This window comes from Ovis canadensis, chromosome 21, assembly GCF_042477335.2.
Source record: "Ovis canadensis isolate MfBH-ARS-UI-01 breed Bighorn chromosome 21, ARS-UI_OviCan_v2, whole genome shotgun sequence".
Taxonomy (NCBI): domain Eukaryota; kingdom Metazoa; phylum Chordata; class Mammalia; order Artiodactyla; family Bovidae; genus Ovis; species Ovis canadensis.
The window spans coordinates 24,244,083-24,262,008 of NC_091265.1; the positions used below are offsets into that span (position 1 = coordinate 24,244,083).

Below are 17,926 nucleotides of genomic sequence, written 5' to 3' on the forward strand. Positions count from 1 at the left end.
TCAAGGCTATGGTTTTTCCTGTATGGATGGATGTGAGAGTTGGACTATGAAGAAGGCTGAGCGCCAAAGAATTGATGCTTCTGAACTGTGGTGTTGGAGAAGACTCTTGAGAGTCCCTTGGACTGCAAGGAGATCCAACCAGTCCATTCTGAAGGAGATCAGCCCTGGGATTTCTTTGGAAGGAATGATGCTGAAGCTGAAACTCCAGTACTTTGGACACCTCATGCAAAGAGTTGACTCATTGGAAAAGACTCTGATGCTGGCAGGGATTGGGGGCAGGAGGAGAAGTGGACAACAGAGGATGAGAGGGCTGGATGGCATCACTGACTCGATGGACGTGTCTGAGTGAACTCCGGGAGTTGGTGATGGACAGGGAGGCCTGGCGTGCTGTGATTCATGGGGTCGCAAAGAGTCGGACACGACTGAGCGACTGAATTGAACTGAACTGAAACTATCATTTTAATTATTTTTTTACAGCTTATAGGTCAATACCAGTTCTTTTTTAAAAAACGTTTTATTTTGTATTGGGGTCTAGCAATTAACAAACAACGTTGTGATAGTTTCAGGTGAACAGGGAAGGGATTCAGCCACACATATACATGTATCCATTCTCCCCCAAACTCCTCTCCCATCCAGGCTGCCACATAACACTGAGCAGAGTTCCATGTGTTATACAGCAGGCCCTTGTTGTTTATCCATTTTAAACAGAGCAATACATTAACATTTTAAATCCAGATCTAGATAAACCTTATTGCCTCAACTAAGCTACTTTCAAGAACAGAATAATGACTTATGTATTTTTTGTTATTTGTTTGGTCACTATATTATGTCTGCCTCTTTGCAATCCCACGGACTACAGTCCTCCAGGCTCTTCTTTGCATGGAATGTCCTAGGCAAGAATACTGGAATGGGTTGCCATTTCCTTCTCCAGGGGATCTTCCTGACCCAGGGATAGAGCCTGCATCTCCAGCATTGGCAGGCAGGTTCTTTACCACTGAACTATCAGGGAAGACCATAATGACTTATACTTGGGTCCAAATACACAGGACAGTGCTTTGCACCCAATAAATGTTCATTGATAAAAATAAAGACAAAGATGATAAAGATAATATGAAGCCAGTTTTCCACATTTTTCTCAGATATTCATTCAAAGGCATGGCAATGCCTTTGAAATTTTCTGATCAAAATAATTAAGGAATGTATAACTGTTGCAGCCAAAACTAACAAAATGACATTAATACTAACCAAACAGTAATCTACTGTCACCCAACATTTTAGTGGGTATATGTGTATATATACAAAACCAACTCAATGTAATGAGGATATAACCAAGAATTAGGTGAAAAGGTATGATTAGGCTCTCCAAAGAATGGCTACTTTATACCATGAGCTACCAAAACTATATGGCATGGTAACAAAAGACGTCACAAAACAATATGCCCCCAATTTTTTATTGGGTATATAATGTGTAATGTGAATATGCATCTATGTGTATTTATGTAGGGACATTGGAGGAAAGGGAAAGGGATAAAATAATAAACACTAAAATGTTAGCAGTTACTACATGGTAAAACTAACTTTTACTTTCTTCTTCATGTTTTTCTCTACTTTCTAATTCAGAAATACATACCTAAATACAATAAGTAACTTTCTTAAAATAAAAGCTCCCAACATTTAGAAATTTTGTCATTGATGTTAAAATCAGCCAACAATCTCAACTCAGTCTAGTGAGCAATATAATAGAGTTCTAGAATTTAGTTATTTCTTAAGGATAAATTCAGGCTCTGAAAATACTTCTTACCTATTCCACACTAATCACCCTCTTACTTAAATAACAGTTACATAGCAATAGTAAAAATAAAAGGTTCTATTTAGAGGAAGGGGAGATGAAGATGAAAGAAGATGAAGATACTAAGACTATCATTAGTATCCCAAATATATCATGTATAAATTTCTTTGAACACAGTCAAAAATCCATGTGTGAGGCTTTGATCTCATTAAATTTTTAAATTACAGATCTTGGATGACAAAAGATAAAAGACCAATCTATATTCTGCACTTTCTGAAAAGCTTTCCTAATACTGAAATTTATTAATCTGGACATAAAAAGTACAAATCTACTTAATAGACAAATGTTACTCCCCACACACAAAAAGTTTCACATTTAGACAGAACTAGAGATTCAAAGGTTTATTCTAGATTCCAAATGCTATCAAAACAATATAGTACAGCCACTCTGGAAAACAGTTTATCAGTTTCTTTAAAAACTAAACATTCGGCTACCATACAACCTGGCAACTGTATTCCAGGGCATTTATCCCAGAGAAATAAAAACTCCTATTCACACAAAAACTTGCATGTGAATATTTCTAGCATCTTTATTTGTAATAGCCAAAAACTGGAAGCAAGCCAGATGTTCTTCAACAGGTGAACAGTTAAATAAACTAGTACATCCATACCATGGTATACCTACTCAGCTATAAAAAGGAATGCACTACTGATATGCCCAACAACTTGAATCAATCTCCAGAGAATTATGGTGAGTGAAAACAGCTAATGACAAAATATATGTACTATATAATTCTATTTATAAAACATTCTTGAAATGACTATAAAAACTAAAGAATTATAGAGATAAAGAATAAATTAGTGGTTGCCAGAGGTTGGGCAATAGGAGGGAAAGGTCAGAGGTAAGTAAGTACTGGGTTGACCAAAAAGTTTGTTCAGGTTTTTTGGTAACATTTTAGGAAAAACTCAAACTTTTTTGCCAACCCAATAAACGTAGCTACAAAACAGCAACATGAAGAAAATGTTCTCTATCTTGACTATAACAAATATCAATGTAAATATCCTACTTTTGATCTTCGATAGTTTTGTAAGACACTACTATTAAGGGAAACTGTATAGAGAGTACATGAGATCTATGATTTCTTACAACTGCATAGGAATCTATGATTATTTCAAAGTAAAAAACTTAATCTTAAAAAAACAGAGTATTTTTAGGGCACTTTCCAACATTGATTATATCCATCAAAATCAAATATCTTCTCTCCAGGAATTTCCAGTCTAAACCAGGCAACACAAAAAGTTTGTGGAAATTTACTTCGAATTTAAGAAAAGTGTATAAATACATATAGTATTTGGGTATTAAAGTATGACCATGTGGTCATATAAAAAAGCATGTGTACAACTAAAAGGAAAACAAATGGATTAAAACTCAAATCCATTCTGGGTATGCAGATGTAATATTTTTAAGTTTTTTACAAAATAAGAAAGGAAAGCAGCACCTAGAATAGTTTAGTGCTCCTATTATGTTTCCATAGCACCCTATAATTCATCTTTCAGTTCTGTTCAAACATTATTATTTCTACTGTGACTTTTCCACAAGACAGCAAACTCCATAAACACAAAGACTGTCTTCGTCTTGCCTTCTAGCACATAGCACAGTAACTTACCCAGAGCAAAAACTAAATATTTTAAAACTGAAATAAGTTGCTAAATACAATCCTGAACTACAGTCTCCTCTGTTACAGAACTCAAAAACCTATCCTTAGGTAAACAATTATTTATCTTTCCTTAACTGAATTTTTCAATGTTGCCTATAATTTCTGTGAAACAACTTTAAAAGCTTTTAATACACGTTTTTAAAATATGAGCTTGACAATGAAAATCATATGCCCTGAATATATATCTACAGCAAAGAGTATTAAGACAACATTAATTTCAATTCTGAAAACTTAAGAAATTTTTTAGAAGCCTAGACTATCATATTATTAAATTTATTCAGTATATTCAAAAATAGAATCAATGCTATTTTGAAATCCAGGAAAACTGTACATCATAAAAGCTTATCCTTAAATCATTTTTTCCGTAAGAAGTGAGCAATAGAAGCAGAATATGAAATGAAATTAAAGATACATAGAGAGAGGATACAGATACAGATACAGATATGCACACTACCAAAGATGAAGACCTAAGCTTAAAAGAAAAAAAAAATCATGAAAAACACACGGCAGTGAGTCTATTTTCCTCCTGAAATGAGTACAATTCAGTCATATAATGTAACAGGAATAATCCAGAGAGCATCAAAGCTATTTTAAACATTTAAGTCTATCCTTTAAAACAAAAACAGACAACATTATCAAATTTAAGTAAGTTTCCTTTTTTAAAGAGAATTTTATTCAAAAAACAAAAAAATAGTTTTAAAAACAATGCATGAGAAAACCTCAAATGCAAAAAAAAAAAAAGATTTACTTACCAAGTTGGCCATATAAATTGTGAGCAGCCCTCTCCTGCAAGTAATTTTAAGAAGACAGACAGTGAGACTAAGCACAAATTTGACTTAATAATCACTTCATCACTTTTTTCAGAAATCTACCAAATCATTTCTCAGGAGTGGTGGGAAAGGGGTAGATTGTGCAGAACTAAGTTTTTAGTACTGTAATAGTTAACTGTATAAATCAGTTCTACAAGTCATTCTGTTTGGCAGTCATTAAATATTCTGTTTAATGCTCATTAATTAGAATTCTTTAAAATTACTATTGCCTGGGACTTCCCTAGTAGTCTACTGGTAGAATCCACCTTCCAATACAGGCAATGTGGGTTCGATCCCTGGTCAGGGAACTAACATCCCACATGCTGCAGGGCAACTAAGCCCACGGACCATGACTACTGAGCCCATATGCCACAGCTACTGGGACCACACACCACAGCTAGAGAGCCCACAGGCTCAACAAGAGAGAAGCCTGCACGCTGCAACTAGAGTAGCCCACATGCCGCAACAAGACCAGCACAGCCAAAATCTTTTAAAGAACTAAAAAAATCAAGTCAAAGCTCTAACATTTCTTTTAAAAAAAAATTACTATTGACTAGTAATTGCTAATTAGACTTATTGTAAAGATCATATATCTAACAAAATTAACTAATACAGTGTTAAATACATGTCAATTACATCTCAATGTTTTAAATTACTGATACTTTATTATTTATTAATAGGAAGAGAGGTACAATTTGCTATTAGTCTATCTTTATGTTAGAGAATTTTAAGCTTAATGAAGAATCCTAGCAAATTCATCTTGCCCAGAAGTCAAGGCCATAACAATTCTAACTGAATGCAAATTTATTTTTAAAAAATCAGGTCTTCTATCATTTTACACATAATGCAACTGTTCATTAGACATTGTTACAAATCATTCTAAATCACCTTGTTTTAATTTCATTGCTAAGTGAAAAGTCAGGTTCTAAGTGAACTCTTTAACACCAAAGGACAAACAAAAGCTCTGTAAACACTTGCTTTACAGAAAAACTACATATTTACTAAATGTATATTAACTGTTAATGAGAATTCACCTAGAAACTCAAAGATAAGGACAATTGTATGCCCTTATAACTTTACCTTACACTGCACATGAGACCATAAATGACGCACATCCCTCTAATAAAGAGGTCTTTAATATTTAAAGCATTCAAGGGCAGGGCTCAAATAAACTCTAAAAATCATAGAAATACATCTGAGTTTCAATAATGAACATTTTTAGTACTCAAACAATTACTTTGTAACATAAAAAAGTAAGAATATCAAATCACTTTCATTTAAATATCATGCTAGATCATGGTATTAACATCATCAATCAATCTTCTTGATGTCAGATCCAGTTATACAAAACCTTGACTGTTCATCACTTAAAATGGCTTAACAGGATTTTCAATTTACTAAAGCCATATGGAGGCAGTATGATATAATTGAATAATGCTGAAGTGAAGTTAAGAAATCAAGGTTCCAGTTAACTTTCTCTGGTACTCTAGTTTTGTCATTAAAATGAGAAAACTAGTTATCTAACTTATATTTTTAAATATAAAAACAATTTAAAGAAAAAACATATTTATCACTAATATATAAAACATAACTTTGGGTCCATCATGGTTGAAACGGGGAGGCGCCCTAGGCATACCCACTGGGCCATGCCTCCAGTAATGTCCCTCTTCAGCAGGTCCTACTGTACCTTAGCAGAACAACAGAATTCCACTGCTCCTCTAAAAATGAATTTCAAAATCAGTGATAAGATGATCTCTGTAAGGTCCCTTTTAAGTCTTCTTTTCTATGATTTATACATACCAATTGAAATTGTTCTTACTAATCCTTACCAATCTTTAGTTCCTACCAAATTTTAAGTCAAAGATGTTCCAATAGTACTTATTTTAAATAAATCATATCAAGGAAAATCAGGGTAAGATCATCATCTAAGAGTCACACATACATGGAAAAGCTAAACGCTTCTCAAGGATTTACTTGTTCTTTTCAATTGCTGGTTCCATATGAACAAAAAAAATAGTATTCTTCATTACAAAACCAAAGTAAAAATATTTCTGTAATTTCAGTGGTAGTGTCCCAAAATACATTTCACTATGAAGTGAAATTAAAAGACACTTGCTCCTTGAAAGAAAAGCTATGACAAACCTAGACAATGTATTAAAAAGCAGAAACATTACTTTGCCAACAAAGGTCCATCTAGTAAAAGCTATGGTTTTTCCAAAAGTCATGTATGGATGTGACAGTTGGACCATATAGAAGGCTGAGCGCCGAAGAACTGATGCTTTTGAGCTGTGGTGGAGAAAAAACTCTTGACAGTCCCTTGGACTGCAAGGAGATCCAACCAGTTAACCCTAAAGGAAATCAGTCCTGAATGTTCATTGGAAGGACTGATGCTAAAGCTGAAACTCCAATACTGTGGCAACCTGATGTGAAGAGCTGATGCATTAGAGGAGACCCTCATGCTGGGAAGGATTGAAGACAGGAGGAGAAGGGGACGACAGAGGATGAGATGGTTGGATGGCATCACCGATGAGATGGACATGAGTTTGAGCAAGCTCCAGGAGATGGTGAAGGACGGGGAAGCCTGGCGTGCTGCAGTCCATGGGGTCGCAAAGAGTCAGACACAACTGAGTGACTGAACAACCACAACAATGAAGTGAACTAATATATGATGCTATCTTCAAAAACATTTGTTCCACTAATTTCATTCTGTCTCTGATAATAACAGTAACCCAACTCTAGAATCATCACTAGCTTCCATCTATAACTGTTTATCTCTACTGAACAAAGATGATCTTGTTTAACTGTTACATTTTCACAGACCTGCAATAGTACCTGGCATCTAACAGACACTAAACAAAGGGTAGAATTACCAAGCAAAGTGTTACCAGGAACCCAGTCTTACAAGAAGGAATACATTATAGACATATAGTTTAGAAACATAGTCACAAAAGACAGCCACTAGACGGAGGGATGACTGGCTAAAGACACTAATTTATTAGCAACCAAAAACATGATCTATTTGCATAAAATTTAATAATTTACACAGTATAATTAATAGTTTGAAATCAGATTTTATACTCTCAGTAGTTATACAAAGTATAAAGCAGACACTATCGTCCTCACTATTAAAAACCAAGAATCAGAGAAGTGGTTTATTTAAAAATATGAAGACAGCAAAAAGCAAGTTCTTCTGACTCAAGTTTCACATTCTTTCCAAGGTACTGTTTCTACAGTAGAAAATCTTTACTAAGTTATCTTTCAATTCTTAGATTTACTGATTTAATATGGCATCCTAGCACGCTTCTACGCAGCCAGGATAAACAAAGCCTTGACACAGCCTGCTGCTGCTGCTAAGTCGCTTCAGTTGTGTCCAACTCTGTGCGACCCCAGAGATGGCAGCCCACCAGGCTCCCCCATCTCTGGGGTTCTCCAGGCAAGAACACTGGAGTGGGTTGCCATTTCTTTCTCCAATGCATGAAAGTGAAAAGTGAAAGTGAAGTTGCTCAGTCGTGTCCAACTATCAGTAAAAAACCAAGGATGTATTGCTATTAGAGTACTACTATTAGTAGTAGTAGTACTATTAATTATTATTATTATATGTAATTATGATACATAATAATTAGTAGTAGTAGTACTATTCTAGTACTAATAGTATTAGACTATTATGGTCTCAAGCTTCAATGTGTTGTTGTTGTTCAGTTGCTCAGTCTTGTCCAACACTTTGCAACCCATAAACTGTAGCCACCCAGGCCTCTGTCCATGAGACTTCCCAGGCAAGGATACTGTATCGTTTGCCATTTCCTTCTCCAGGGGATCTTCCCGATCCAGGGATCCAACCCACATCTCCTGCACTGGCAGGCAGATTCTTTACCCACTGAGCCACCTGGGAAGCCCCAAGTTTCAATTCACCATTTCCAAATAATGAGGAAGATCACCTCCTCCTCAGCTTTATCTCAATTCCAACCGAAAGCTAACAGCCTCAAGAATGAGAGGACGGTATTTTATTTGGCAGATTGTAATATCAGAACAGTAATTTATTTTATCATTTCTCCAGAGATGGTCAGTATTACAGGAAATGGATAAGTTGATTAAATACCATTTTTATTATTTAACACTTGACTGTATCTAGCCTAAGTCTGAAGACAAACAAGTCACTCCCTTCCTAAAGAGTAAATTCTCTCTGGAAACCAAGTTACACATTAAAACACTACTACACCAGTGACGGGGAAGCGGGGGAGATGTTAGTTAGAAAAAAAGTGAGCCTAGAGGAAGGGCTGGGGCCAAGGAGGACAATAACTTTTTAAGCTTCACAGGAGGCTCTGATACACAAATACTTCCATTCTTCTAATCTAATCACTAGATTAGAAGACTGGCGAAACTCGGTGAATAAGCGGCCTAAAGTTAGTCAAGTATTTCTTTCAACCACAGATAAGCTTTTTTTTTTTTTTGGATGGGGAAAGGAGGTGAATCCTTTAAACTTCCATTAAAAATGTAAGTGGGTGTGTACATCAAGGGGTACTATCTAAAAACATTAAGAACCACGGTTGTGAGAACTGCGCAATCAGAGTCTCACTATTCCTTACGGGGAAATACTAAAGTAATTAAATTTTCTTAACATCTCAGTCGAACAAAAGGTATCCTCACATTCTACTGAAATTTCAAGGATTATCTTCTAACGACATTATTTTGTCTAGTTAGATGAACAATAATGCTTTTTATTTTCTGGAAACTTTAGTGTAAATATTCTTTAGTTAACTTTCTCAAACTTCTGAATGACACTGTATGTAACACATTTCATAACTAAGGTCACTAGGGAATACAGTAGGAAGAGTATAACTTCTAAATATTTATATATACATATAAAATATGTCTGTGTTCAATGGATAAGGAGAAATTAGAGATTAAAGAAAAAAAAGTGAATGTTCCTAAACACTAAGTTTATCATGATATTTTATTTAATCATTTCAGAAAGTCTTTCAAAATAAAATAGAATTTCATTTGTCAAAATATTTCAGAACAGTATAAAATACTTCGTTAAGGAACAGGAATGGGTAAGACAAACTTCTAGACTAGAGAAAGACACCATAATTATATTCTATGGTATACAGTGGATAATAGAGAGGTAAGCTTTTCAGAAGATTGCCAGGTAATTGCATTTTCTTCCTGTGAACAAGACACTGAAACTTGAAGGTACCAAGAATTTATAAGCCAGTTTATAGGTATTCTTTTACCCACATAGTACATAGTTGATTCCTTTTGGTCACATCTGCTTAGGAGTTTCATAATTACAACAGTGTAATTTAACAACTTAAACCATGAATATGCTTAGAATAAATACCCAATTTTTGATACTTTAATCCATGTCCTTGTTTGAGCACCCTGCAGTTTTAACTTATCTAAACTAATACTAAATATCAAAGCAAATCCACAACAACTCTACAAAACAAAATCCATCAGAACTCCTTTCTGAACCACAAACAAAGCACTTCCTAGAAAAAGAAAGAGAAGACTAGTTCTTAACAGCCCACCTAGGGATAAACTAGATGTTACCAAAGCTTCCCGCTGAGTTACTAAGATCACAGTTCTTTGTGGCACAGATTTTTTAAGCAACCCTGGAAACAACTTCAAAGCTTTCGCAGAACCCCATAGTGATGCGATTAAGATTTAAGTAAGCTGCCCTCTTACAAGGTGTTAGAAACTAGCTGGCAAAGCATGTTTAATTCTGTAGATGGAAGGAGACTGAGAAAGATGGACAGATGGATGGATGGATGGATGGATGGGTGGATGGATGAATAAAAGGATAGATGAGTTGGAGAGAGGGAGAAAAAAGTTGTGAGGAAGTAAATTTAAACCAATATAGATGAAAACATATTCACGAATATAGATAGATTTTCACTAATATATCTATACCTACAACACACACACACACACACATATATCCATCATACATATGTGTGTATATAACCATGTTGTATGTTTGTACCTCATTAAATGTTTTTTTTAAAAGGTGATTATACAATTGAGTACAAAGCATATAACTTTAGTAAAGATTTCATTACTGAATAGAGCTTCAGAGATTTAAAAATTTAAATTATCATGATTTGCTAACTTGGAAAAAACTGTTAATCCTCCACATTCTTCCTCTTCTATCCTAATATATTACTGATATTTACTTTTAAAAGGATGAACTAATAACTGATCAATTAATTTAACAATTGGTTCAAAACTAATTCCTTAAATGTTGCTATTTCCCAACTTCTAATCTCAGGTTTCCTATTCTGAGCTTTGAGACTCTAATCTCCAATAGCTTCAATAATTACCTACGGGAGGAAACCTCCAATTTTATTTATATAGCTACCATGCTTTTCCTGAATCTAGACTCACACTTCAAGCTGCCTACTGGCCACCTCCAACAACATATCATTGACTTTCTTTGGGAACTAAAGGCATAATTATAAATTCCTCTTCCTTAAACGCTATAATATTAATATGTTTCATTTGGGGCTAGATGTAATAATTTTGAAATACACCTATCTTCAACCTTTGTAAATTACTTATATAAAACATAGAAAAGCAAATCTTTTAGCTTTATTTCTTTATAAGTTGTTTTATAGTGTACCTTAGTTTTAAAAACTCTCGTAGATTACTTTCTAATCTGAGTAGGTTACTCAGGTATCTTGATGTTTAATGAGATCTTAAGAAAAATTTGTTGCTAAATAAAAAATGTTTTCAAAGCAAATAAGACCACTTGTTAACTTTTGCACAATTTCAGATAAACAGAGACCAGACTTTCTTAAAGTAAGATACACTATATAACAACTTATAAAGAAACAAAGCTAAAAGATTTGCTTTTCTATGTTTTATTGTTAAAGCCAAAAAAGTTTTTTAAACCTGCATTTTAAAAAGTCACTAGCTTCTGACCAATGCTATAAAATTTAATTTTAAAGTTTTTAATTAGACCCCAAACCATTTGTGCTTGATGAACATATGTACACACAACACTTAAAAAAAAAAAACTTAGAGCTATTTCCAGGTTTTTTAATTGCATCATCTAATAAAGAACAGAACGAAATCAACACCTGTCACAAAAAGTTCAACTACTAAACAATCACATCAAGCTAAGGATCATTTTTTTCTTCAGAAACCATGGGATAATACTCATAAAGAAGTTAAAGTTCTAGAGAGATAGAGAGAAGTCGCTCAGTCATGTCTGACTCTTTGCGACCCCAGGGACTGTAGGCTACCAGGCTCCTCCATCCATACGATTTTTCAGGCAAGAGTACTGCAGTGGGCTGCCATTTCCTTCTCCAGGGGATCTTCCTGATCCAGGGATTGAACTCAGGTCTCCTGAATCACAAGCAGATGCTTTACCATCTGAGCCACCAGGGAAGCCTCAAAATCTAATCAGGTCTCAAACAGAGTAAATCCACTCAACTAATATTTAGAACAAGTCATAATTTAGGACAAATCTTCTATGAATCCCTAGTATCTGTGAATAAAATACTAGTGCAATAGCTCACTTAAATAAATAAAAACAGAAAACTTAAAAAACAGTTTACTATCAAATGTAAAAGGAGAATAGGAAATAAACTACTTCCAGGAAACCTCTTTATGTCTTAAGGAGTTATAGCTTTTAATATCAATAACACAATTTTATTTTGGCACTATCATGGTATTTAAATAAATGTTGCTCTTCAAAAAAGAGTTTGACTTTTTGAAAAAATTTAAAAAGAAATAAATACATAAAAATGAAATTCTTAAAAAAAAAAAACTCTTCTTCCAGTTTCCAGTTTATAAGTAAGGAACTTAAAAGTGATCACTTGGTCCTTAAACCAAGTAAAAAGCTGAAAAGTCAACTTCCACAAGAGAAGTAAGATCACACTGCAAACTGCTGCCCCCTAAACTGCAGAAACTGCAGGCAGATACAGAGAATAAGACCATAACAGAGCACAAACTCACAAGCTGAAACTTCTGAGGAAATGAGTCAGGAGAGGACAATCGGCACTGTTACTGATATACAGCAGGGGGTTCAGTGTGGGAGTTAGGATAAACAGGGGGAGGCACAGTCTGGGAGTTAAAAATTCCACAGGTATTGGTCTTAAGAGGGGCCCACACTTTGGCGTGTCTTACCTCCAGGAGCTTGACTATCACATCTTATTGAAAATCTGAATGAACGTTTTTGCCAATCCAATACATAAAACGTTCAATTAAAACCACAAAAGGCAGAATAAGACTGAAAGATAAAAATCAGAACAAAGAACAAAGGCAACAAAGAAAAAACAGTAACAAATATGGTAGAAATCAATCCAACTGTATCAATAATCACTTTGCTAGCTATGTGCATGCTCAGTCATGTCTGACTCTGCAACCCTACTGACTATAGCCTGCCTGTCTCCTCTGTCCATGGAATCTTCCAGGCAGGAATATTGGAGTGGGTTGCCATTTCACACTCCAGGGGATCTTCCTGACCTAGGGATCCAACCCACATTTCTTGGGTCTCCTGCATTGGCAGGTGGATTCTTTATCACTGCACCAATTACTGTGAATGACAGTTAAAAGACAGACTGTCAAAGCTGATCTAAAACATAACCCAATTATACGTCAAATACAAGAAACCTACTTTAAATATATATATATATACAGAGATATTAAAGTAAATAAGCATGAAGAAATGTCTCATAACATACATATATTATCAAGGAAATGCAAATTAAAACAACACTTCAATACTACCACACACATATCAGGAAGGCCAAAATTCAGATAATACTAAATGCTGCTGAAGACATGGAACAACAGGAATAGTGAGGATACAAAATGGCCCAGACCCTTTGGAAAACAGTAGGCAGTTTCATACAAAATTAAACAAACTTAGTATATGATCCAGCAATCACAACCCTTAGTAATCATCCAAAGGAGATGAAAATTTTTGTCCACATAAAAACCTGCACCTGAAGGTTTACAGCAGCTTTATCCATAATTACCAAAACTTGGAAGCCACCAAGATGTCCGTCAGTAGGTCAATGGATAAATAAACTGGTACATCCAGACCATGTAATATTATTCAGTTCCAAAAAGAAATGACCCATCAAGCCATGAAAAGACTTGGGGGACACTTAACTGCATATCACTAAGTAAAAGATGTTAATCTGAAAAGCCAACATACTGTATGATTCCAACTATACAACATTCTAGAAAAGATAAAACTATGGACACAGTTAAAAAATTAGTGGTTACTAGGGGTTAAGGGGATTAATAAGCAAGCACAGAGGGTTTTTAAGACAGTGAAATTCCTCTGCAAGATACTATAATGGTCTATATGTGTCCTTATACATTTGTCCAAACCCATCAATGTATAAAACCAAGAACCCTAATGTAAATTATAGATTTGGACTGATAATGACACGTCTATGTAGGTACATCAATTGTAACAAATGTACTACTCTGTTGGGTGATATTGATAATTAGGGAGGCTATGAGGGATAGGCTACCCACTCCGGTATTCTTGGGTTTTCCTTGTGGATGAGACAATAAAGAATCCGCCTGCAGTGTGAGAGACTTCAGTTCAAACCATGGGTTAGGAAGATCCCCTGGAGAAGGGCATGGCAACCCATTCCAGTATTCTTGCTTGGAGAATCTCCACGGACACAGGAGCCTAGTGGGCTACAGTCCATGGGGTCACAAAGAGTTGGCTGTGAACTGAGCAACTAAGTACAGCACATCACATCCATGTGTAGGGATCAGGATATATGAAAAATCATTATACTTCCCCTTTAATTTTGCTTTGAACCTAAAACTCCTCCCCCCAAAATATAGTAATTTTAAAAAGGGAGTGGAGGACAATTTTTTTAAAGTAACACATAGTGTCACCATCTACAAAAAAAAAAAGAAAAAAATTCAAATAATGGGGAAAAATGAAGGAAAAGGAACAGAGAAAGAAAAATAGTAATAAAACAGTGGATCTAATCTAGTCACATCATAATAAACATACCAAATGTCAATGGACTAATTAATCTAATTAAAAGACAAAAATTAGCAAAAATATATTTAAAACACCAAGACAAGGGAATTCCTTGGCAGTTGAGTAGTAAGGATTTCTCTTTCACTGCAACGGGCCAAGGTTCAATACCAAGTCAGGGAAACAACAATCCCCCAAGTCACGTGGCTTGGCCAAAAAATCACTACTTAATTTTTAAACACAAAATTTTTAAAAATTAAAAAATCAAAATCCAAGACCCACTTACATGCTATACACAAAAATCACATTTCAAATATAAAACTAAGGGATTTGAAATTAACTGGAAAGAAATTCAATACAATGCAAACACTAAGACCCGGCTGGAGTGGTTATAGCAATACCAAATAAAACAGAATTCAGAGCAAAGGGAATTATCTGAGCTATAGAGAAACATCTTATATTGATAACAAGTTCAATTTATCATTGAAGAAACAACAACCATAAATGTGTATACACCAAACTGACAGCATTAAAGTGAGAACCAGACAAATCCAGAACCACAGCAGGGCGATTTTAACACCTTTCTCTCAGCAAATAATAAAACTAGACAAAAAACTCAGTAATGATATAGACTGGTAGTTTTCAACAAACGGGGGATTTATCCCATGGGGGTAATTGTACTCATCTCACACACTAGTAACCTAATGCTCAAAATTCTCCAAGGCAGGCTTCAACAGTACATGAATCATGAACTTCCAGATGTTCAAGCTGGATTTAGAAAATGCAGAGGAGTCAGATATCAAGTCGCCAACGTCGGTTGGATCAGCAAAATACAAGACAGTTCCAGAAAAATATCTACTTCTGCTTTATTGACTATGCCAAAGCCTTTGACTGTGTGGATCACAATAAACTGGAAAATTCTTAAAGAGAGGAATACCAGACTACCTGACCTGCCTCTTGAGAAATCTGTATGCAGGTCAGGAAGCAACAGTTAGAACTAGACATGGAAAACAGACTGGTTCCATATAGGAAAAGGAGTATGTCAAGGCTGTATATTGTCACCCTGCTTACTTAACTTATATGCAGAGTACACCATGAGAAACGCTGGGCTGGAGGAAGCACAAGCTGGAATCAAGATTGCTGGGAGAAATATCAATAACCTCAGATATGCAGATGACATCACCTTTACGGCAGAAAGCAAAGAAGAACTAAAGAGCCTCTTGGTGAAAGTGAAAGAGGAGAGTGAAAAAGTTGGCTTAAAACTCAAATATTCAGAAAACTAAGATCATGGCATCTGATCCCATCACTTCATGGCAAACAGATGAGGAAACAGTGTAAACAGTGACAGACTTTATTTTCTTGGGCTCCAAAATCACTGCAGATGGTAACTGCAGCCATGAAATTAAAAGACATTTGCTCCTTGGAAGAAAAGTTATGACCAACCTAGATAGCATATTCAAAAGCAGAGACATTACTTTGCCAACAAAGGTCCGATTAGTCAAAGGTATGGTTTTTCCAGTAGTCATGTATGCATGTGAGAGTCAGACTGTGAAGAAAGCTGAGTGCTGAAGAATTGATGCTTTGGAACTGTGGTGTTGGAGAAGACTCTTGAGAGTCCCTTGGACTGCAAGGAGATCCAACCAGTCCATCCTAAAGGAGATCAGTCCTGAATATTCATTGGAGGGACTGATGCTGAAGCTGAAACTCCAATACTTTGGCCACCTGATATGAAAAGACCCTGCTGCTGGGAAAGATTGAAAGCGGGAGGAAAGGGGGACGACAGAGGATGAGATGGTTGGACAGCATCACCGACTCAATGGACATGAGTTTGAATAAGCTCCAGGAGGTGGTGATGGACAAGGAGGCCTGGCATGCTGCAGTCCGTGGGGTCGCAAAGAGTCAGACACGACTGAGCAACTGAACTGAACTGATCCCATGGGGACATGTTTCCTATGGAAACATTATTTGTTGTCCCAATTTGGTGGGGAGGGGACGGGAGTGCTAATGGTATGTATGAATACAATACACAGAACAGTCCTCTCCCAAACAAAGAATTATCTGGTCCAAAACAAGTTAATAGTGCCAGGATTGAAAACCCATCCTAGATATGATAAACTATTTCAATTTGACCTCATTGATATTCTTAAAATGCTAGAAACAGGCTAAAATAAAGCACAAAACCCCACATGATCCTATCAATGGATCCAGGAAAGACATTTGACAAAATGCTATACCCATTCATGATCAAGGCTCTCACAAAACTAGGAATACATCTGAACTTCCTAAACTTGATAAACAATATCTTAAAAACACACCCTACAGGTAACATCATACGTAAAGGTGAAAGACTGAATTCCTTCCCCTAAGATCAGGAACAAGGGAAGGATGTACCAACACAATAAAAGGAAATAAAAGATATACAGACTGGAAAGGAAAGAATAAAATTGGCCCTATTTGCAACAACATTATTTTCAATGTAAAAAATCTCAAGGAATATGCAGAAAAGCTTATTAGAACTAACAAGTAAATTCCGCAAGAACCAAGGAATCAAGGTCACATTCAAAAACTCAATACACTTTCATGTATAGCAACAAACATGAAAAGTGATACTAAAAATATAGTATGCCCCTACCTCACATCACAGACAAAAATTAACTTAAAATGGATCAAAGACTGAAATATGAAAATTAAAACTATAAAACTCTTAAAACATAGAGACAATCTTTGTGACCTTAGATTTTGATAATGGGCTTCTTAAATATGACACAAAAATACAAGAATATAATAAAATATATAAATTGGACTTCCTCAAAATGTAAAATGTATGTTCTTCAAATGACATGATCAAGAATATAAAAAACAAGGCACTGAATGGGAGAAAGAATTTACAAGTCATATATCTCATAGTGGCTTTTATTTAGAATAACTAAAGGATGCTTACAAATCAATAATAAAAAGATAAATAACCCAATAAAAAGCAGGCAAATGATCTAAATAGACATTTTTCCAAAGAAGATCTACAAACAGGTACATGAAAAGTTGCTCAATACCAATAGTCATCTCGGAAATGAAAATCTAAACCACATCTTAAGTACTATTTCACACTCTCTACGGAGAAAGCAATGGCAACCCACTCCAGTACTCTTGCCTGGAAAATCCCATGGATGGAGGAGCCTGGTAGGCTGCAGTCCATGGGGCCGCTAAAAGTCGGACACGACTTAATCGACTTCACTTTCACTTTTCACTTTCATGCTCTGGAGAAGGAACTGGCAACCCACTTCAGTGTTCTTGCCTAGAGAATCCCAGGGACAGGAGAGCCTGAAGTGATTAGCAGCAGCAGCAGCAGCAGGGAAACCATAATCAGAAAGCATATAATTACAAGTGATAGTCACAGTGTGAAGTAATTAGACTCATTACTGCTAGAGAGGATGAACAATGGTACAATAAACACTTTGGTAGTTCCTCAAATGATGAAGCATAGTCACCATGAAGTGAAGTGAAGTGAAGTTGCTCAGTCATGTCTGACTCTTTGCAACCCCATGGACTGTAGCCTACAAGGCTCCTCTGTCCATGGGATTTTCCAGGCAAGAATACTGGAGTGGGTTGCCATTTCCTTCTCCAGGGGATCTTCCCCACCCAGGGATCAAACCCGG

General features: G+C 35.6%; 1 protein-coding gene across 1 annotated transcript in view; it reads right to left on the minus strand.

The window, feature by feature from the left end:
* The window catches only part of TMEM135 (transmembrane protein 135), a 268,804-nt gene that overhangs the window by 202,477 nt on the left and 48,401 nt on the right, over positions 1-17,926 (minus strand). The window contains exon 4 of the mRNA XM_069564786.1: positions 4,259-4,292. Coding sequence (XP_069420887.1) covers positions 4,259-4,292 — 34 coding nt within the window. The remainder of the gene's footprint in view (positions 1-4,258; positions 4,293-17,926) is intronic.